The following is a 21,426-nucleotide window of genomic DNA, read 5'->3' as shown; positions in this document are numbered from 1 at the left end:
GTCAACTGTATCCACGCCCCCAAACAGGAAATGAAAAAAGCGACAACCACGGGGACCAATTACGAGAGAAACAACTTTTTGCTTGGAAAGATGTTTTGGCCAATAACTACGTTGAGTAGGCGTGACTTTGAAGAGGGAAATTCCACCGCCCTCATGTGAAACCCTGTTGTTCAGCTCGTAACGTTGGAAACTTTTTTTTTTTATCGTTTTCGATTGAATGTTACACACACTCGCACACATATTTAATACGATTTATTGGAAGGAGTTAAAGTAGAGCTTTTTTTTTTCTTTTTCATATTACGGTTTCGCAGTACTACGTTTGCAGCAGAAGTGATCACTTTACATTCAGGTGTCTTAAGTCCAAACAAAACAAAGAATATCATACTGCAGTACATATGGAAATATATAATTATAAGTTAGCAATTTGTGTCCAGGCACTCTTACAAAGTCGTTTAGAAAATTTAAAAAAATACAATCTCTTAAAATAATATACAAAATATCAGAAAATTCAATATGCACAAAATAGGAAAAGCTATAGGATTTTCATATAAATATTCTAAAGCTATAAACATATTTTCCCTGTCAATAATGGCACTGGTTTTCCTCTTTATGTACAGTTAGGCAGCACTTTCAAGTAGTTTATGTAGCACAGGTCCCTTTCAAACATTCCCATGGCAACTAAACTATTTAATCGTTTTTGACCTACTCTTCACAGTAGGCCATACAGTGCATAAATAACAATAAATACATTATCATTGGTTGACTCAGATTCTGTGTCCATGCCTATTGGTCGTAGTGCAGAAACGCCAAAGATTAATCTAATAGCCTTTAAGTAATTTAGTAATGGATACAGTTTGGAAATTGATACAGTTAGTAATGGATACCCTAGACAGCAATATCTTGCAGTAGCCAGTCAGTCAAAACACCTCATTCACATTTGTCAGAACAGTCAACAGCAATAACCATGATAGGTGGTTAATCATTGGCTGGTCAGGTCAGAGGACCTAATTAGTCAGTGTCTGTGATCTGGGCACATCTTGGAAGTCACTTTGGATAAAAGTGTCTGCTAAATTAAATGAATAAATGTACATGCGGGATTGTGATTGGCCGGTGAGGTCAGAACTGTGGCAATGATTGGTCAGTGTTGATGAAGTAGGTGGTCAGCTCTCCTTTGCCCTTGACGGTGATGACCCCCCGGAGAGTGACGGTGTAGCCCAGCGTCTGCAGCACCATGGCCGTGTCCTCCGTCACCTGACCACAGTCAGCCAATCAAACAATCAATCAACTAATCAATCAACCAATCAATCAACCAATCAATTAATCAACCAATAATATTACTATTTATCAATATATTAGCTAATTAACTCATTATTTAATTAACCAATCAATGAATTCATATTCTTATTCTTGCTCTAAGAAAAATATTTAGGTTTGTCTCCTAATCTACAGCTCTGCCTTCTTTCCTCTCAAACACACAGACATTCTCTTCCCTCTCAAACACACAGACATTCTCTTTCCTCTCAAACACACAGACATTCTCTTTCCTCTCAAACACACAGACATTCTCTTTCCTCTCAAACACACAGACATTCTCTTTCCTCTCAAACACACAGACATTCTCTTTCCTCTCAAACACACAGACATTCTCTTTCCTCTCAAACACACAGACATTCTCTTTCTCTCGAATCCCTTTTCCTCTGACCTGGATCTTGTCCAGGACTCCGGTGCTGTCCATCCTGCTGGCCACGTTCACAGAGTTCCCCCAGATGTCGTACTGGGGCTTGTGAGCCCCGATCACCCCCGCGATCACCGGCCCGTGGTTTATCCCTAACGGTCGGTTATAGCCAAAGGGAGAGGAAAAGATCAGGGGAATCTGAACACAGATCAAGAGGTCACAGGTTTCGAATGCCCCCCACGTTACGTCGCATGAGACAAAAACATCAATCCCACTAGCCCCATAACTGTACAAAACTGTATGAACCTTCCGCCCCTCCCAGACTCACCTATCCGGAGCTTGAAGCTGTTGAAGGAGTGCGTGTTGATGAGCTCTAGCTTGGCCATCAGAGCGATGGCAAAGTCCACCATGCTACGCACATGGTTGTAGGAGAAGTCACATTCCTGCAGGGGGCAGCGCAGCACAGTTTAGACCAGGAGCAGCAATGTTTTTTATGTTTTCTAAATACATGCTAAGATATACACTTTGGAAGCTTAATAGGATTGTTTGTGAGTGAAATGTGACAGGGAGAGTGAGAGAGGAAGATAGAGAGAGGGAGGGAGGGGGAAGGAGAGAGAGGGAGATAGAGAGGAAGATAGAGGGAGAGGGAGAGAGGGAGAGAGGGAGATAGAGAGGAAGATAGGGAGAGGGGGAGAGGGAGAGAGGGAGGGTGAGAAAGGGAGAGAGAGAGAGGGAGAGGGAGAGAGAGGGAGGGAGGGAGAGGGAAGGAGAGAGAGGGAGAGAGGGAGAGAGAGGGAGAGAGGGAGATAGAGCGGAAGATAGGGAGAGGGAGAGAGGGAGGGTGAGAAAGGGAGAGAGAGAGAGGAAGAGATAAAGGGCCATGGCCGGATTCGATCCCAGGCCACTGGGATAAGTCGTCTGCCTGCATGATACGCTCACTTATCTGGTGAGCTTTTCAGGTACCCTACGATGAGCACAGTTTAGACCAGAACCAGCACAGTTTAGACCAGAACCAGCACAGTTTAGACCAGAACCAGCACAGTTCAGACCAGAACCAGCACAGTTTAGATGGTTTAGAACGTTTAGTTAGTTAAAAGCGTTGTTCCAGACGGACCTTCCTCTCTGGTCGTGCTGCTGGGTTGGTGAGCCCGGCGGCTGCCATGTACGTGCTGCCGATGGTCTTGATCTTCTCCACACAGCAGAACTTTGGTTTGGAGAGGAGCTGGGAGAGAGAGAGGGGGGGGGGGGGGGGTTAAATTGTTTTGAAGAAAAAACTTTATTGGTTATGCTCTATGAAGGGTGTGGCGACACCAGCACGCACGCACACACCACACACACCACACTCACACACCACACTCACACACCACACACACACCACACACACACACCATACACACACACAGGGTGTACATGATGAAGATGAGTGATTCATGTCTGATGTTAATGATGACATAACAACAGTTAGGATACTAATATGGACGACGGTGACATCACCGATGACGATACGAACGATTACGACTCTGATGACGATGGGGAAGATGTAAATGTTTGGCTTGACCTCGTCAAAGTCTCCGATGATCTCGTTGAGGAAGCGCAGACACTCCAGTCCATCCTTGTTCACGCTGCTCTCGTTGTAGAACTCCTTGAACTGCGGCACAGAGGCGAACATGACGCACACACAGTCACATGACTGGCTGTACAGGTCCTGCAAGGAGACACAACACATTTAACACTATGCTACACACACACATACACACACAAACACACAGTCCCACGCACACACAGGTATAGATGTAGACAGAAACACAGACACACACACATTAACACACAGTCCCACACACACAGGTATAGATGTAGACAGAAATACAGACACACACACACACACACACACACAGGTATAGATGTAAAGACACACACAGGCCCCAGAGCTGGGCTACCTGGTTGCGTATGGTCAGAGCTGGGCTACCTGGTTGCGTATGGTCAGAGCCGGGCTACCTGGTTGCGTATGGTCAGAGCTGGGCTACCTGGTTGCGTATGGTCAGAGCTGGGCTACCTGGTTGCGTATGGTCAGAGCTGGGCTACCTGGTTGCGTATGGTCAGAGCCGGGCTACCTGGTTGCGTATGGTCAGAGCTGGGCTACCTGGTTGCGTATGGTCAGAGCTGGGCTACCTGGTTGCGTATGGTCAGAGCCGGGCTACCTGGTTGCGTATGGTCAGAGCCGGGCTACCTGGTTGCGTATGGTCAGAGCTGGGCTACCTGGTTGCGTATGGTCAGAGCCGGGCTACCTGGTTGCGTATGGTCAGAGCTGGGCTACCTGGTTGCGTATGGTCTTGCCCATGAAAAAGGAGGTGACGTGCAGAGGCAGAATGTTCTGGAGCAGCAGCTTGTTGACGTTCTCCGTGGTCTCCATCTCTTCCTCCTCCGTCTGAAAGCAACACTGCAGCAGGAACTCTACACGGCAGGCCAGCTCATCCTGCGACACACACACACACACACACACACATATACACACACACAAACATATGCACACATACACACATGATTAAAAAAACACAATAAAATAGAACAAAATACAGAACCACACATACACACACAATCAAATACAGCAAAGCATGCGCACACACGCACACAAACAACATACACACACACAAACAACATACACACACACACACAAACAACATACACACACACAAGCACAAACACACAAACAGAAAGCCACACCTGCGTCTCCTACCTGTCGAGCCAGTATGATGCAGGTAAAGTAGAAGATGAACAGCCAAACCCCCGCCATTATCTTCGGCTCCTTCAGGACTCCCAGACTGTAAACACACACACACTTACACTTTCCTTACATTCCACATTACTAAGCCGTTGTTTTATTGCGTAACCACAAAAATATCTAATCTCCTTATATATAGATACTCTTATAAGAGTATCTTATGACATAACACCGTATGTCCCTAGGTGAACCTGTCTGAATGCAGGCAAATGTATCAGACAGGTAAGCTGATATCCCTGAAAGTACTTGATTCCCAGATACACACTACCATGAATGGGAATCCTAGACTGAAGGCTACTTCAGTGTGTGTGTGTGTATGTGTGTGTGTGTAGTATGTGTGCATGTGTGTAGTATGTGTGTGTGGTATGAGTGTATACTATGTGTGTGTGTGCTCCTGCTGTACCTGCTGTGGTTGTAGCGTTGCAGCGTGTCCAGCAGGCAGTCAGAGCGGGGGGCGTAGACATACAGGAAGAGGGCCAGGTACACCGTCACAGCCAGGGTCAACAGCAGCACCTTCACCGACATGGCCACCCGCACAAACACCGTCACTCCCAGCATGGCCAGCAAGCAGCAGTACAGGTAGTACTGTGGGGGGGGGGGGGGGGGGGAGTGAAGTAGGGGGTGGAGATGGTGGAGATAGAGGTGTAGAGTGAAGAGAGGGGGGGGTGGAGTAGAGAGAGAGAGAGATAGACATTAATAGTATACCTATGTCCATAGTAATGGGGTGAATACTGTTTCTGTGGCTCTACCGTTGCTTTGGCAATATGAACATTTGTTTCTTAATGCTAATAAAGCCAATTGAATTGAATTGAGAGAGAGAGGGTATGTGAGAGAGAGAAAGAGAGAAAGGGATTACATTTACATTTAGTCATTTAGCAGACGCTCTTATCCGGAGCGACTTACAGTAAGTACAGGGACATTCCCCCGAGGAAAGTAGGGTGAAGTGCCTTGCCCAAGGACACAACGTCAGTTGGCATGACCGGGAATCGAACTGGCAACCTTCGGATTAGTAGCCCGATTCCCTCACCGCTCAGCCACCTGACTCCCATGATGACACTGACACTCTGTCACTTTACCTCATACACCCTGTCACTTTATCACATTCAGTATAATTCTAATTATTTTATTACTTGTATTTTTTTCTATATTATTTTATTTGATCATATTTTATATTATATTGTATAGCTCTGACAGTATTTTGTTGTAAATTTTTTATCTTGTTTATTATGTTTACTGTATGCACCTGCCCACCAGAGTAAATTCCTTGTTTGTGAACACTTACTTCGCAATTAAACACGATTCTGATTCTGATTCGTAAGGAGAGAAGAAAAGTAAGAAGATAAAGGAGGTCAAAAGGTCAGATGTATGTGCTGTTTCAACCCCCTAAGGGACTTACAGGGAACGTGTAGAACCTCGGTCCTTCCAGAACGGTTCCATCGTACAAGGTGGAGGTACAGTTTGCTTCTGGGAATGTGATGAAGAACTAGCAACAACACAAAATACAGGGATTTAGGAATAGTGTGTGTATGTGTGTGTGTTTTTTGTATGTTAGGACACAAGTGTGTATTAGTGTGTGCCTGCTTCAAGTACAGTATGTGAGTGTGTGTTTGTGTGTCTGTGTGTGTCTCTGTGTGCATATCTGTGTGTGTGTGTGTGTTTGTGTATCTGTGTGTGTGTATCTGTGTGTGTGTGTGTGTGGCTCACAAAGTTGAGGATGGCCATGAGCAGTGAGATGAGCAGACTGAAGCAGACCAGCAGCAGTCTCAGCGCCGCCCTGCTGGACACCCCCTGAGACAGCCCCGACACCCAGCGCACACTCAGGGGCATCTTAGACCGCCACCTCTGACACACACACACACAGACATACAGACACACATGCACACACACACACGCACATACACAAAGCATAATGGAAAAAATATCAACATGTTAACAAAACAAATCAGAAAAATCTGAGCAAAAATGCTGTCTGTCTGATTTACTTTACTCTTTAATATGAGTAAGTACCTGAGTACCTGAGTAGATAAAGGAAGTCACCTGGAGGTAGCCTGTGCAGACCACAGACAGGATCAGGATCAGGATGGGGAATGTGACGCCATACGACACCGCCATGGCAAAGTTCCTGGGTGGGGAAGGTGGAGGAGAAGGGTGGAGGAGGAGGAGGGTGGAGGAGGGTGGAGGAGGGTGGAGGAGGAGGGTGGAGGAGGGTGGAGGAGGAGGGTGGAGGAGGGTGGAGGAGGAGGGGGTGGAGGAGGGTGGAGGAGGAGGGTGGAGGAGGAGGGGGGAGGAGGAGGGTGGAGGAGAAGGGAGGTGGAGGAGGGTGGCGGAGGAGGGTGGAGGAGGAGGGTGGAGGAGGAGGGGGGAGGAGGAGGGTGGCGGAGGAGGGTGGAGGAGGAGGGTGGAGGAGGAGGGGGGAGGAGCACGGTGGAGGAGGAGGGGGGAGGAGGAGGGTGGAGGAGGAGGGGGGAGGAGGAGGGGGGAGGAGGAGGGGGGGGTGGGGGGTGGAGAGGGAGAGAGCAAGTGAGGCGATTCAAGTGACTTTTCATTCACAAGCCTTTAGTGTGTGTGTGGGCGTGGACTTTTGTGTCCGCCAGAGAGAAATACAAGAGACTTTGAAGAGAGACAGAGAAAGAAAGAAAGAAAGAAAGAGAAAGACACAGAGTGAGAGAGAGAGGAGGGGAAGAGAAAAAGAGAGAGAGAGAGACAGAGAGAGAGACAGAGAGAGATGTAAAAGGCTCACTTGTCAGACACGAGCATTTGGACGGTGAACACAGCTACAAAGATGGACGCCAAACAGCCAACAGAGTGATGCAATCCTTTCACCTCAGACAGACGGAACTGAAACACAGACACATCAGAACCACACATGTACATCAGAACCACACATGTACATCAGAACCACACGTGCACATCAGAACCACACATGTACATCAGAACCACACATGTACATCAGAACCACACATGCACATCAGAACCACACATGTACATCAGAACCACACACGCACATCAGAACCACACACGCACATCAGAACCACACATGCACAACAGAACCACACATGTACATCAGAACCACACATGCACAACAGAACCACACATGTACATCAGAACCACACACGCACATTCACTTCTATTCATGTAGAAATCGCATTAATCCAAACATAAGGGCCCAGTCTGCCAGACATGGATTAAACCAACACCACGCACCTGCTTCTCCAGCTTGAGGTCGTTGAAGAAGAGGCTCACAACGTTGAGCTTCTTGGCTCTCTTCCTACATGGAGAAAAAGAGAAAAGAAGAACAGAAGGTTTTCCAAGTAGTCATCCAACAGTGATCATACAAGACACATCCTTTCCGATATGTTTTATATGAAATTGTGCGGTTTGGCTTCACATCTTGGAGCTGTTTCTGACCCATCAGCATCCACGGTGTCCAGGGACCCCCTGAGGCTGGGGTCCTCCAGGGACCCCCTGAGGCTGGCGTCCAGGCCCGGGGCCAGTCTGGAGAACAGGAACGAGGACATACATTAGACCCAGGTTCAACTGTAGTTCAGACCTAGATTATCCTGCGGCTCATATCTAGATTATATTATGGTTCATCAGTATCATCAGAGAGAGATTACCTGCTAGAGTCCAGAGTGAGTGTTCTCTCCTGCAACACACACACACACACACACACACAGGGCTCTCACAGTGAACTGGGTTTGTGTAGTAGTTGTAGTTTGTCAAGAGGTATGAGTGAGAGTGGGGCGGGGCTTACCGTGGCCAGCTGTGATTGGGTGGCGCTGGCGGCGGAGGCGGGGCTGACAGAGGCCTGGGCGGGCGTGGCGTCGGGGTTGTTGAGGTCAGAGAAGGGATTGATGGTTTTCCAGGACAGCAGGTACTGAGACATCCTGATGGAGGCTCGCTGCTTCCGGCCCGAATCTGTCAGCGTGGGAGGCTGGAGCACACACACACACACACACACAGGGGACGTGAACACATACACACACACACACAGGGGACGTGAACACATACACACACAGGGGACGTGAACACATACACACACACACAGGGGACGTGAATACACACACACAGGGGACGTGAACACACACACACACACACAGGGGACGTGAACACACACACACACACACAGGGGACGTGAACACAAACACACACACAGGGGACGTGAATACACGCACACACACACAGGGGACGTGAACACACACACACACAGGGGACTTGAACACACACACACACAGGGGACGTGAACACACACACACCCACAGGGGACTTGAACACACACACACACACACTCTCCATCCAGATCCATGCTAACCAATCCTCACCTTCTTGACAACACTATCTTCCTCCTTGTGGGGATCTATCACCAGGTAGGTCTTCCTGCCCTCCAGCAAGGCATCCCGACTCCCCCCATCAGCATCCTCCACTTGGTATGCTCCACCTAGGTGCTGCATTGTCTCCTCAGTGATGTGGACTCGTCTATAGTGAAGGGGGGGGGGGGGGGGGTGAGAAGATTCACCTAAGTCTATGAATAAGGAGCCCATTAAACCAACCATCTCCTTTCCCAGTTACAGAAATAATCACCTAAATATCTTAAAAGGTACCGATTTATAACAAAATCATCAACATTAGACGGTCAAACGACTTCATCTGCGGTCAAACGTAAACTACTTCCTTCATTTACCCAGGAAGTCCGCCAGACTCCATGTGATTGGCCAGGGTGACGTCATGTGACCACACGTCGTACTGCCACTTCTGCAAGCCAATCACACCGCAGAGAACGTTGCCTGAGTGCACGCCCACTCTCATGCTGATCTCCACACTGGTTGCCTCTCGAAGTTTACTGCATGAACACAACAACAACAACATATTTACCACACAGAATAAATATGCTAAAAACCATATTTAGTTCCTACAGGAAGAGGAAAAGGAAGAGGACACACAGAGAAGAGCGGGAGGAGAGGTGGAGAGGAGAGGAGGAGAGGTGGAGAGGAGAGGTGGAGAGGAGAGGTGGAGAGTAGAGGTGGAGAGGATGAGAGGTGGAGAGGAGAGGTGGAGAGGTGGAAAGGAGAGGTGGAGAGGAGAGGTGGAGAGTAGAGGTGGAGAGGATGAGAGGTTGAGAGGAGAGGTGGAGAGGAGAGGTGGAGAGTAGAGGTGGAGAGTAGAGGTGGAGAGGAGAGGAGGAGAGGTGGAGAGGAGGAGAGGAGGAGAGGAGGAGAGGTGGAGAGGAGAAAGAGGGGAGGAAGGGAGGAGGAGAGACAAGCAGTGGAGCACAAGAGGAGAGGAGGACAGAGGAGGATAGAGAGAGAAGGAGGGGAGTTGAGGGAAGGAGTGACTCAGTGACTGACTTGATGGCGGTGCACATGTCCAGGCCCATTTGAACACAGTTCCTGGCGTGGGTCGGGATGGCGTCCGGCAGGCCCGACACACAGTAGTAGCAGTCGCCCAGAATCTTGATACGCAGACACTCGTTCTTCTGCGGAGGGGGGAGGTGAAGGGAGGGAGGGGGAGTGGTGACGAGGGAGGAGGTGGAGGAGGGAGGGAGGGGGAGTGGTGACGTGGGAGGAGGTGGAGGAGAGAGGGAGGGAGGGGGAGTGGTGACGTGGGAGGAGGTGGAGGAGAGAGAGAGGGAGGGGGAGTGGTGACGTGGGAGGAGGTGGAGGAGAGAGGGAGGGAGGGGTGACGTGGGAGGAGGTGGAGGAGAGAGAGAGGGAGGGAGGAAGTGGTGACGTGGGGGGGGGGTTGAGGTGTGTGTGTGTGGTGGGGGAAGGGGGGGGTCGTGAGGGGAACCGTGGCGATGGACGGCTCACCTTGGCGATGTCGTCGAACCTTCCGAAGAGCTTATTGAGCACGTTCACCAGCTCCTCAGGGGTGCAGCTGCTGGCCAGCTTGGTGAAGCCCACGATGTCTGCGTACAGGATGCTGCAGGAACCAGAGACACACGCAGGTTCTCTGTTTTGTGTGTGTGTGTGTGTGTGATGAGTCTGTGTGTATCATGTGTTGGTGATCTGTGTGTGATGAGTCTGTGTGTATCATGTGTTGGTGATCAGTGTGTGATGAGTCTGTGTGTATCATGTGTTGGTGATCTGTGTGTGTGTGTGATGAGTCGGTGTGTATAATGTGTTGGTGATCTGTGTGTGTGTGTGTGTGTGTTAGGAGTCTGTGTGTATCATGTGTTGGTGATCTGTGTGTGATGAGTCTGTGTGTAATACGTGTTGGTGATCTGTGTGTGTGAGTGTGTGTGTGTGTGTGTACCTGACGTCTTTGTGCTGTCGTATGTAGAAGCTGTGGAAGTTGTGCGGGCTGCTGGCCTCCGACCTCCGGTTCTCCGACAGCCTCTTAACGACCTCCTGCTTCAACTCCACGGCGATGTACCGTGGCAACACCGACAGCAGGAGGTGCTCCTGTCGCCAGGGGGCGGGGCGTACGGGAGAGAACGTTTGCTAGAGCACAGCGATCGGATCGTGGACCTGTGAGCTCGTAGTTCCGAGTGTGAATTAGGGAAATGTGGGCTCTGTGACATCACTGAGGGACACCAATGAGGAGAGTCGATTCGTTTACGCGGAAACAGCTCAGTTGAATCCCATTGATGATGAGGGCTTCTGCTACGGAGTCAAGGTGAATCGAACCGAACTGAATCTAATTAACTGAATCTGTCCTAATTTAAATGAACTCAAGAAAGCCCGGACTCGACAAACTGAAGTGAATCAGGACGGGTCAAAGGGCACACAGGTGACTCACCTGCTGCAGTTTCTGGATCTCGTTGTCGGAGCGCATCTTGCTGAACTCCTCTTTCTTCTGATTGGACATGCGGTGGGCGTGCTCAGTCATCCACCGATGGAACACGCCCACACCGTTTACACACACTAACAAGACGGCGTTGGCCACAAGCTGGACCAAGGAGAGAGAGAGAGGGAGAGAGGGGAGGGAGAGAGAAGAGAGGGAGAGAGAGAGAGAGAGAGAAGAGAGGGAGAGAGAGTGAGAGAGAGGGAAAGAGGGGAGAGAGAGAGAGAGAAGAGAGGGAGAGAGGGGAGGGAGAGAGAGAAGAGAGAGCGAGAGAGAGAGAAGAGAGGGAGAGAGTGAGAGAGAGGGAAAGAGGGGAGAGAGAGAGAAGAGAGGGAGAGAGAGGGAGTGAGAGAGAAGAGAGGGAGAGAGAGGGAGAGAGAGAGAAGAGAGGGAGGGAGAGAGAGTGAGAGAGAGGGAGAGAGGGGAGAGAGAGAGAAAGAAGAGAGGGAGAGAGAGAAGAGAGGGAGAGAGAAGAGAGGGAGAGAGAAGAGAGGGAGAGAGAGAGGGAGAGAGACGGAAATAGGAGAGGGGTAGAGGGGAGAGAGAGAGTGGGAGAGATATATGAAAAGGCGGAAAGGGAGAGACTATAAAGTAGTTTTGTAACCTTTGTGATTCTACAACCCTCCCTCCCCCCTCCCTTCTCTAAGAATACAGACAACACCAAACATCCTGTTGCGTGGCCTGTTATTAGGGTGCAATATCACGTTGCTGTATTTGAATATAAGCCAGGTTTTCTGCAGATGCAAATATCAGTGTGTTCTCTCCGCCTGAGGTTAATTTGACTGTGTTTGCCTTCGACCTTTTCATATGCAGTAAACCACCTGTCTGTATGTGTGTGCATACGTATCTGTGTGTGTGTGTGTTTTGCGTGCGTGCGTAGCGTGCGTGTGCATGCTGGTGTGTACCTGTATCTGTGTGTGCGCACCTGTGTATGCATGCATGTAGATGTGTGTGTGTGTGTGATGTGTGTGTGGTGTGATTTGTGTGTGTGTTTGTGTGTGATGTGTGTGTGTGTTTGTGTGGTGTGATGTGTGTGTGTGTGCTACCTGCACGACCAGGTCGGGTGTGTCCGGACTTGTGACGGGGACGTAGACACTGATGATGATGACGTGTGACACACTGGTTCCTATGCCAACCATGAGCGCCCAAGTGAGAGAGAGAGGCAGCACCGTGTAGACGGAAAAAGAGAGGAAGAGGAAGAACGCTACCTGGAGGGGGAGGGAGGGGAAGAGAAAGAGGGAGGGAGGGAGGGAGGGGAAGAGAGAGAGGGAGGGAGGGAGGGAGGGGAAGAGAGGGAGGGAGGGATGGAGGGAGGGAGGGAGGGAGGGGAAGAGAGAGAGGGAGGGAGGGGAAGAGAGGGAGGGAGGGATGGAGGGAGGGAGGGGAAGAGAAAGAGGGAGGGAGGGAGGGGAAGAGAGAGAGGGAGGGAGGGGAAGAGAGGGAGGGAGGGATGGAGGGAGGGAGGGGAAGAGAGAGAGGGAGGGAGGTAGTAAGAGGGAGGGAGAGATGGGCAGAGAATAAACAAAAAATGATTTCTGACCTTATCCTCAATTCCCCTAACTCATCTCCTCCACACTTCCCTCCCTTCATACTGCTGCCCCTGCCCCTCCTCCACCCCCCCCCCCCCCACCCCTGCCCAGGTCCTGACCTGCTCCCACGCGAACACGGGTCCCCCTGTGAAGATGAAGACCACGGCGGTGACGTACAGGGCCGCCCAGGCGAACAAAGCCAGCGCCCCCCCGCAGCGGCGCAGCACGGCCAGCCAGGGCAGACACACCAGCAGGGCGGCGCTGAGGCACAGCACCACGCACACCACAGACAGGGCGCCCACGTGGAGGCTGATGGTCTGGGGAGGGGAGGGGGAGGGAGGTTAACACACATACACACACACATCCATCACACACCCCTCCCTCCGCTCCACCCCCCGCCCCCTCCTCACCCTGTCCGTGGCCGGGATGAGAACGATGATGGCCACGCAGAAGGCCATGAGCAGCAGCAGGCCGGGCAGCATGGCCGGCGTCTCCTCCACGCACTGCAGGAAGCCCCGGTGGAGCACCCTGTAGCAGCAGCACAGGCGCTCGCACGCCCCCGCCGCCTCCGAGCCGCCGCGCCGCTCCGCCGGGCCGCCCTCGTCCCACCTGACCTGGGGGGCGGCCCCCGATGGGCTGAGGGGCCTCTCGTGGGCCCCTGCGCTGTCATTGGTCGGGTTTTCCGGTGGCGTGGCGTTGGTGCTGTTGTGGAGTGTTGGGGTGACCGCGGATTGGTCGGTTCGATTGTCCTGCTGGCCTGCTTTTGGTTTTGCTGTGTCGTGGTTCGGGTCTGATCCGAATTCAGTGAATCCAGTGGCGGGGGTTTGGCCAGACTTTGTGCTGCTGTCACGAGAGCCTGCGTTCTGTCGGGAGCCTTCGTTGAGAGAGTTTGTTTTCAGGAAGTCTTTCACGTTCGTGCCATCGCGCGAGCTAAGTCCTGAGAGGTCACGAGAGGAGTGTTTGTTTCCTGAGGCGGCCGGAGGCGTGGGGGGCGTTATCCAATCAGAGACGAGGCCGAGAGTAGGTTCCACAGTGGGCGGAGTCACCTGAGGATCTCTGAGGGAGGTTTGGGTCTTTAAGGGTTCCGGCGCCAGTCCCGTCTTGGCCACACCCACCTCGATGTACATTCGATCTGGATGGCTGGCGGGATCCACACTGACTGTGAGGTCATCAGCGTGAGTTTGTGCTTCACTTCCTTCGAGGCGGAACCTGTCACCGTCCACTCCCTTTGGGTTTGGCTGTCGCTTGGTGACGTCCCTCAGCTCAAGACATGTGTCCAAGGCAACGCTCCCTGCTCTACCAATGAGACTCCCCACATCTCTCTGTGAGTCATGGAGCCCCGCCCCTTTGGCTCCAACCATCAAGTATCCCAGAGAATGTTCTTCCATAACAGCTTAAAAAATAATTTATAAACACAAAATAAATGTAAATGGTGGAATACTAGTCCATTATGTCCTCCGTTGCCCAAGTGGCCCTTGGGAGGATTCCTGTCAAAACAAACATATTGTAAAGTGTTAAAAGTAAGCGATTTTCCTATTCAAAGGGAAGTTGACAAAAAAGGAACATATTTCTGTTGTGTTCACAAGAGTGTGACCACTCCCCTGTGAAGTGAAACATGCCTGAGAGGATTCTGGATCTGAATCGGGTCATGTATTAATGATTCCAGAGAGGATTCTGGATCTGAATCGGGTCATGTATTAATGATTCCAGAGAGGATTCTGGATCTGAATCGGTTCATGTATTAATGATTCCAGAGAGGATTCTGGATCTGAATCGGTTCATGTATTAATGATTCCAGAGTGATGACACACTCGTCCCTGTGATTTCCTCTTTGTTAGAGAAACTGGTTTGTCTTGCTGTTTGCATGACTGAAATGACTGAGCTACTCTAATATTACCAGTGACTGCCCTGTGACGCACCCAGACTCCCTCTCACCCTGTCGTCTTCTACTCTCACTCTCTCTCGTTGTCTCTCTCTCTGTCTCTCTCTCTGTTTCTTTCTCTCTCTCTCTCTGTCGTCTTCTACTCTCACTCTCTCTCGTTGTCTCTCTCTCTGTCTCTTTCTGTCTCTCTCTCTGTCTCTCTCTGTCTCTCTCTGTCTCTCTCTCTGTCTCTCTCTGTCTCTCTCTCTGTCTCTCTCTCTGTTGTCCTCTACTCTCTCTTTCTCTCTCTTAGTCTCAATTCTGTATTCCAGCTCTTCTCTCTCTCTCTCTCTCTCTCTCTCTCTCTCTCTCTCTCTCTCTCTCTCTCTCTCTCTCTCTCTCTCTCTCTCTCTCTCTCTCTTAAAACTCCCGTTGCTGACACCGTTTCAAACTTTGACTAAATCAGCCACAAAACCAAATTAAAAACAGGCGATTCCACATAATCCTAAACAAGGTGCCACATACGTAAAATAGACATCGAGCCACGCACGGTGGCTCCAACTCAAGTGTAATTATGTGATATAACATCTGCACAAGGTTTTATCTTTGATCGTTGTCAAGAAAGTCTGTTATCAGATTAACAGCACCTGATAGAGTTGCTTACAGTTGTGGTTAGAACACACACATTGGATAAACAGATAATCACACTGTATAACCAACAGCGATACTTAACAGAAAACTCTGAAAACAGTATACGAATCAGGAGAATCAGGAGAATAATGACCGTATGTTGTGGAAGAATGAGGTGCAGGTGCAGAGTAGAGTTGTGGGTGCCTACCTGCTCTCTTCCACCGACACACTCCTCTCTTCCTTCCTCACTTCTCTCTCTCTCTCTCTCTCTCTCTCTCTCTCTCTCTCTCTCTCTCTCATGCTCGCCTTATCCCTCCACCCTCCCGCGGTCTCTCAATGTCTTGTTTCCTCTCTCTCTCTCTCTCTCTCTCTCTCTCTCTCTCTCTCCCTCTCTCTCTCTCTCTCTCTCTCTCTCTCTCTCTCTCTCTGTCTCTGTGTGTGTGTGTAGCCGTTACATACCTGATTTCCCTACCCTTCCCTGCTTTTATGACCTTTATCTTTTTCCTCATCCCACCTCTTCTCGCCTCCGTTTGTTGATTCTCTCTGTCGGAGCGATAAACAGCACAATCACGGTGGACCGGAGCTCACAGTCCGGCTCCGGCCTCGTCAACAAATGTACATGTTATGAATATCACAAAATGTGTGTATTGTACTGTATGTTTGTGAGAGTGTGTGTGTGTCTATGTGTCTAGTATAGGCCAGCTATGCAAATACACTGTGGTAAACGGATACAAGGGCAGAACAGAAAGACGGGGAAGGGGGGGCTATGTCAGAGCAGCAGAGAGGACATTTTCCGTTTCCATGCAACTAATATGACGTGATGCGGTTCCTCTACAGCCCTTATAGCACTAGCATCCACACGTAATCGTGATTTTGTTCATCTGAAATACCACCAAGCCGCACATTTTCTTACCTTGCTCAAATACGTCCATCTGTGACGTGGGCTACGCTCTATCGTTTCTTTTGTCAGTGCCAGTAGGCTATGTGAGTGTATGAGCGTGTTGTCTGTTCTGTTGGAATGTTCCTGAAATACTTTGTATTTTTTCCGCCAAACTCAACTAACCGGTCATATAGCAGTAGCCTATAGGCCTAGAGACCGGATGAAACCAGACATTAAAACTGAAACTCGTTCTAGCCTGCGAGAAAGAAAGAAGTAATTGGAAACAATCGTCGGAAAAATATTAGCAAGATTCTGAAAAATATCGTGATGATCACAATTTGGCTTTTTTGAAACCATTCAAAAACTCCCTGCAGCCGGAGTAACACGAGGAAACACCTGCCAGCTTAATTCCAGCCAAACTCGGAGGTTTTTGGAACCGAGCAGGGGCGGCGCCAGATAACTTTTCATAATAATATTTTTTTTATAGCGCTTTTCTAAATACCCAAAGTCGCTTTACAAGTGTGAGGACAAGCAAAACAAGACAACAGTAAAATATAAAGACAAAGGATTGAACAAAACAAACAGAACATTATATGCAGGTGCTGAGGGGGTGCTGGATCATTGACAGGGGGAGCTGCGCAATTATATATATATATAATTTTATATAAAATACTATTAATAAATTAGCTAAACTTGGCCACTCGTGAGGCTAATTTGAATGGAACTGCAGTTGTGCTAGCTGCCGTCTCTGCATCCGCTGCAAACGCAGCGGACTGCTCCGTGTCAGACTCAATCAACATCCGATTCCCCAATCGGATTTTACAGAAGTAATTTTTTGGGGTGCTATCGGGGTGCTTTGGTCTTTCATGCGGGTGCTGAAGCACGTGCTAGCCCCTCCCTAGGCTGCTGAAAAGCAGCGGAAGCTCCAGAGGTCAGTTCCCCAGGCCACGGAGGAAGAAGACATTCAGATTTTTTGATAGGCCTGTCTGGTACCTATACAAAAGCCTGACAAAAAACCTTTTATTTAACGGTCATTTTGGTCATTGAAGCCTTCTTCAGAGAAACCGTAGTTTATAGGCCTACTCTTGTTTGGATTCGATTATGATTATTATTGTAATTAAACTATAGCCTAATGTTAGCCTATGTATTATATGGATATTGACACTACATTTGTCAACATTTCATTTGAGTGAATCTCCTTATGTCCTTAGGGTTTCATCCTGGTTTATGCCGGTCATGGTGTTAACGGTAGGTGTGTGATGTTGATATTTGGTTGATAATGGGGTTATAGCCTACCACAGTCTAAGGATATTTGACTGTTTCAATGTAAGCAGTTTTACAGAATGACAACATCATTGTGGTTTCAGGTAAATAATTTTTATGACACAAGAACCAGGGTGTGTGTGTGTGTGTGTGTGTGATACAACATACAGGTGTGTCCTGTATGTTGCTAGACATACGTGTTTTCCTTTACTGATAACAGCAGAGAGGCAGTGATTTGAACGATAAACAGTGAAAAATTGGTCAAACATCCAACGATAGGATTGTAGGGCTGGTTTGCTTAATTGTGGCTAAACTTTGTAAGCTATTTGTAAAGAGAAAGGTGTACGAATTGTTTCAGAATGGTTGTTTGTCTTTATAAAGTTGATGGTTAGAGTTGATTATGAACTACGCACTTCTGATCCTTGATCTTGTGAGGTACTTTTTCTATGTCCATTGATAAAACGCGGTTCTGTTAATGATTTCAATGACGATAATCATGATAATAATACGTGTGTTTGCTTGATAATTAGCTGTTTCCTGACTTAATGTTGTTCCTCTTACCTGAATCGTCATTACCACTGAACCTTCTAAAACGAGAACTTGACGTCCCTTCAGAATGACAGTGTTGTGTGATGGTTTTGTGAGACTTGCTGCAAACGAAAGTAAAAACTCTTCTAAAGGTTTTGAACTGTTTTAGAGTGTCTTGCAGTGCTGATTCGTCATCCATCAAGATGCTGGTCCTGATGACTACACTTCTATCAGGCCAGTGGCCTTTTGGTTCTTGTAGTTCTTAATGACAGATTTATGTAGTTTTCCTATGCAGTATAAACTGAACTAAGCTTTGGGCTAGACTGTCCTTTTATTTACAAGTTCACACATACATATTAGAAACAGGTGCACCAAACAAACTCAACATGTGTTCTTGTATATTGACCACAGGACTGTGTGCCTTCTCCTCAAGCCTTCCTCATCAGTACCACCTTGTTAACGAACCAAAGACCTGGACTGAAGCCCAGAGATACTGCAGACACTGACCTGGCCACCATGTTCTTAGCCAATGTGTTTATTAATGAATACATCTATCAATCGTTTAACTTCCTGTAGCAATATTTACAGACTTGTAGTGGAAATAAGTTATCTACTAGTTTAGGCCTCATTTGTTCAGAACTTTCTTTGTAAATATTGTATGACATTCTTGAATGCAAAATGTTCTTCATAACGAATTATTTTACTGATTAATAAACGTATAAACAAATTCTGGAATGACGACCACTGTGATCGTAAGGCCTAAATAGACGTGTTCTGCTTAACGCTAATGAGCTTTCATGCAAACTAGTTGAATTGCAGGCAAGTGTATTTTGTATATCATAAAATGTTTTACATAAAGTAACATATTACCTGGAACCATCTCAACCAAAGAGAAACATAAGAGAAGGCATAGACGTTGCCAAACAGACGTTTTTTCTGTTACTACGGAAACACTAGGAGGTGAACATTGTGAAATAGACAGGTAAGAGATTGGTTAACATACCTCATCTTGTCTCTACCAGTCACATTGCACATCTTATCATATTTATTTTTATATCTTAATTTTTATACTTAAGATCCGTATATGTTTATTGTATACACCTTCCTGCCACAGTAAATTCCTTGTTTGTGTGAACTTACATTCAGGAGCAGGAATAGTTTAATAATGGTTCTTTCACCCTAAAATGTTGATAGTTAGAGTTGATGATGGAGTAAATATTCTGATCCTTGATTTTTTGCTGTAGGCTTACTTTGTATTTACTCTTTGCACGTCATTTTAGATGAAAGCTCTTGCTAAATGAAGACACTTTTATGCAAATTAGGATTATATTGACGACAAAGATAATACCCATTTCCGTTAATGATTTCAATTATAACGGTCATGATAAGAATGCATTTATTCACTTGATAATTTGTTGTTTTCTCACTGTTGTTCCCCTTACCTGAATTGTATTAGTACCACTGAACCTTCGAAAACGATTGCATGACCTAACCATTATCCGATGATATTGTGTAATGGTTTTGTAAAACATTAGCAAAAACACTTAACGTTTTGAACTGTTTTAAAGTGTTTTGATTAAGTTGATTAGAGTCATGATGGTTGATAATATGTTAAGGATTTTGATGGTGGTGTTGTAACATCCAGGTGGACTAGAACCAAACCTATGTCCATCATGAAGGGGCTTGTCCTGATGACGACACTTCTGTCAGGCCAGTGGTATTTTGGTCCTTGTAGTTCTTTATGAGAGGTCTGTTCTTGTAGTTCTCCTCTGCTACACTATCCCTGAGTCTCAACTGCATACTTTTTCTTTTTACCTGTGGAGCATACTGCAGTGACCCGTACAAAGTACATACCGTTGAATGCAGTATGCATGCAATTGGGGGGACTATATGCTATATAGCTAGACATTTTTTTAGTTGTTCAACCAATGCACAATAACATACTGAACCATTCATACTTGACCACAGGACTGTGTGCCCTCTCCTCATGCCTTCCTCGTCAGTACCACCTTGTTAACATCCCTAAGACCTGGACTGAAGCCCAGAGCTACTGCAGAGAGAAGTACACTGACCTGGCCACCATAGACAACATGGAGGACATGGCTGGAGTCCTTGGGGCTTCCAGTGGTTACACAGGAGAGGCCTGGATAGGTCTGTATGGTGACACCAACACCTGGACCTGGTCTCAGGCACATAGCCTCTTACAGACTATGTACGTCAACTGGGATGTTAGAGAACCCAATAACTACATTAATTCGTCTGAGTTCTGTGTGGAGTATAATTTATATGGCAAGTGGAACGATGTCAACTGCGGCTCTACAAAAGATGTCATCTGTAACCAAGGTGAGCAGGTCATGGTGCATCATGGTGAGACTTACCGGTACATCAGTTATTTGCGTTGTTATTGTAGAATATTTCAGGTTATGCTTTGTGTACCCTTTTTTCAATAAAATATCAATTCTCAACAAAGTGATCTCATATTTGCAGGACAGACATTTGTGTATATCAATCAAGCAATGACTTGGACAGAAGCTCAGAGTTACTGCAGGCAGCACCACACAGACCTGGCCAGTGTGAGGAGCCAGACTGAGAACCAGCAGATATTAGATATCAAACCTGCAGATGCCAAGGCCTGGATCGGCCTGTACAGACGTTCCTGGAAGTGGTCGGATAGTAGCAACTCCTCCTTCAGACACTGGAAAATTATAGAATCTAATTATGGCAAGGATGATTTCTGCGCAACAATAGACCGTGATTACTCTGGATTATGGACAGATAGACCCTGCAATTGGAAATTGAACTTTCTCTGCTACAGTGGTGAGTTACTTTTCAAGTGAACATAGCAGCAATATCTATTTCCTGTATGTCCTTCTTTTACACTGTGGTCAAGTATTTGAATGTGAAGTTGTGCTGATAAATGTTACGTTGTTTTGTCAGAAATGTTGAGTTGTCTGTGTGTCTCAAGTCCCCAGAGTGCAGGTGGTGAGAATGAGTCTGACCAGAGAGAACTCCGGTGTGGACCTAGATGATCCTGCTGTGATGGAGGCCATCTTACAACAGGTGAGACTTGTTGATTCATGTTGATCTTCACTTTAAAGAGGAGAGTACATATTCTTAGTCCAGACTCTCTCTCCTCCTCAGGTCCAGGTGAAGCTGAGAGAGAAGGGGCTGACTGAAGACTTCCAGCTGAGGTGGAGAAAGCAGCCAGATGGAAAGGTCTTCCACAAGGAGGAAGACGAGAGTTCTCAGAGGAAGAGGAAGAAAAGGGACAGGAAACCAGTTCTGACTAAGAAGGAATTGTAAATTTAGAAGATACATTTATTCTAAATCTGCTTAGTGATAGAAAACACTATTGTACCAGATACTGTATTTTGATGTTCATCCTTTCATGTGAGTGTGGAGATTCTTTTGGACTGCAGAGTACGGATGAGGCTGTCTGTCCTCCTTCCACAAGGAGGAAGACGAGGAATAACAGGAAGAAGAAACCGGATCTGACTA

The 21,426-nt window shown here is 47.7% G+C and overlaps 1 protein-coding gene and 1 long non-coding RNA gene across 3 annotated transcripts; one reads left to right on the top strand and one right to left on the bottom strand.

The window, feature by feature from the left end:
• Positions 1-237: 237 nt before the first annotated feature.
• Positions 238-16,212, bottom strand: LOC134009561 (adenylate cyclase type 4-like). 2 transcript variants are annotated; one of them, XM_062449093.1, is made up of 26 exons: positions 16,171-16,212; positions 13,177-14,253; positions 12,886-13,083; positions 12,284-12,445; positions 11,193-11,342; positions 10,707-10,855; positions 10,262-10,373; positions 9,800-9,927; positions 9,136-9,294; positions 8,777-8,930; positions 8,209-8,388; positions 8,072-8,100; positions 7,863-7,949; positions 7,659-7,722; positions 7,195-7,292; positions 6,492-6,576; positions 6,159-6,296; positions 5,851-5,937; positions 4,858-5,039; positions 4,410-4,494; positions 3,990-4,148; positions 3,234-3,380; positions 2,790-2,897; positions 2,004-2,118; positions 1,703-1,827; positions 238-1,251 (listed from the first exon to the last, which is right to left on the bottom strand). In XM_062449093.1, the coding sequence occupies exons 2-26, from the start codon at positions 14,152-14,154 to the stop codon at positions 1,117-1,119; spliced, it is 4,014 nt and encodes a 1,337-aa protein (XP_062305077.1). In that variant the 5' UTR covers positions 14,155-14,253; positions 16,171-16,212; the 3' UTR covers positions 238-1,116. The 2 variants fall into 2 exon arrangements, with proteins under 2 accessions (XP_062305077.1, XP_062305078.1); XM_062449094.1 differs by lacking the exon at positions 16,171-16,212 and adding an exon at positions 15,466-15,555.
• Positions 16,213-16,344: 132 nt separating this feature from the next.
• Positions 16,345-18,657, top strand: LOC134009614 (uncharacterized). The gene is made up of 3 exons (XR_009928257.1): positions 16,345-17,068; positions 17,349-17,385; positions 18,098-18,657. It is a non-coding gene; the product is annotated as an uncharacterized LOC134009614 (long non-coding RNA).
• Positions 18,658-21,426: the final 2,769 nt, after the last annotated feature.

The sequence above is a fragment of the Osmerus eperlanus genome, chromosome 23 (assembly GCF_963692335.1).
Source record: "Osmerus eperlanus chromosome 23, fOsmEpe2.1, whole genome shotgun sequence".
Taxonomy (NCBI): domain Eukaryota; kingdom Metazoa; phylum Chordata; class Actinopteri; order Osmeriformes; family Osmeridae; genus Osmerus; species Osmerus eperlanus.
The sequence above is the reverse complement of the archived record's forward strand: the minus strand, read 5'-3'. Positions and strand labels throughout refer to the sequence as shown.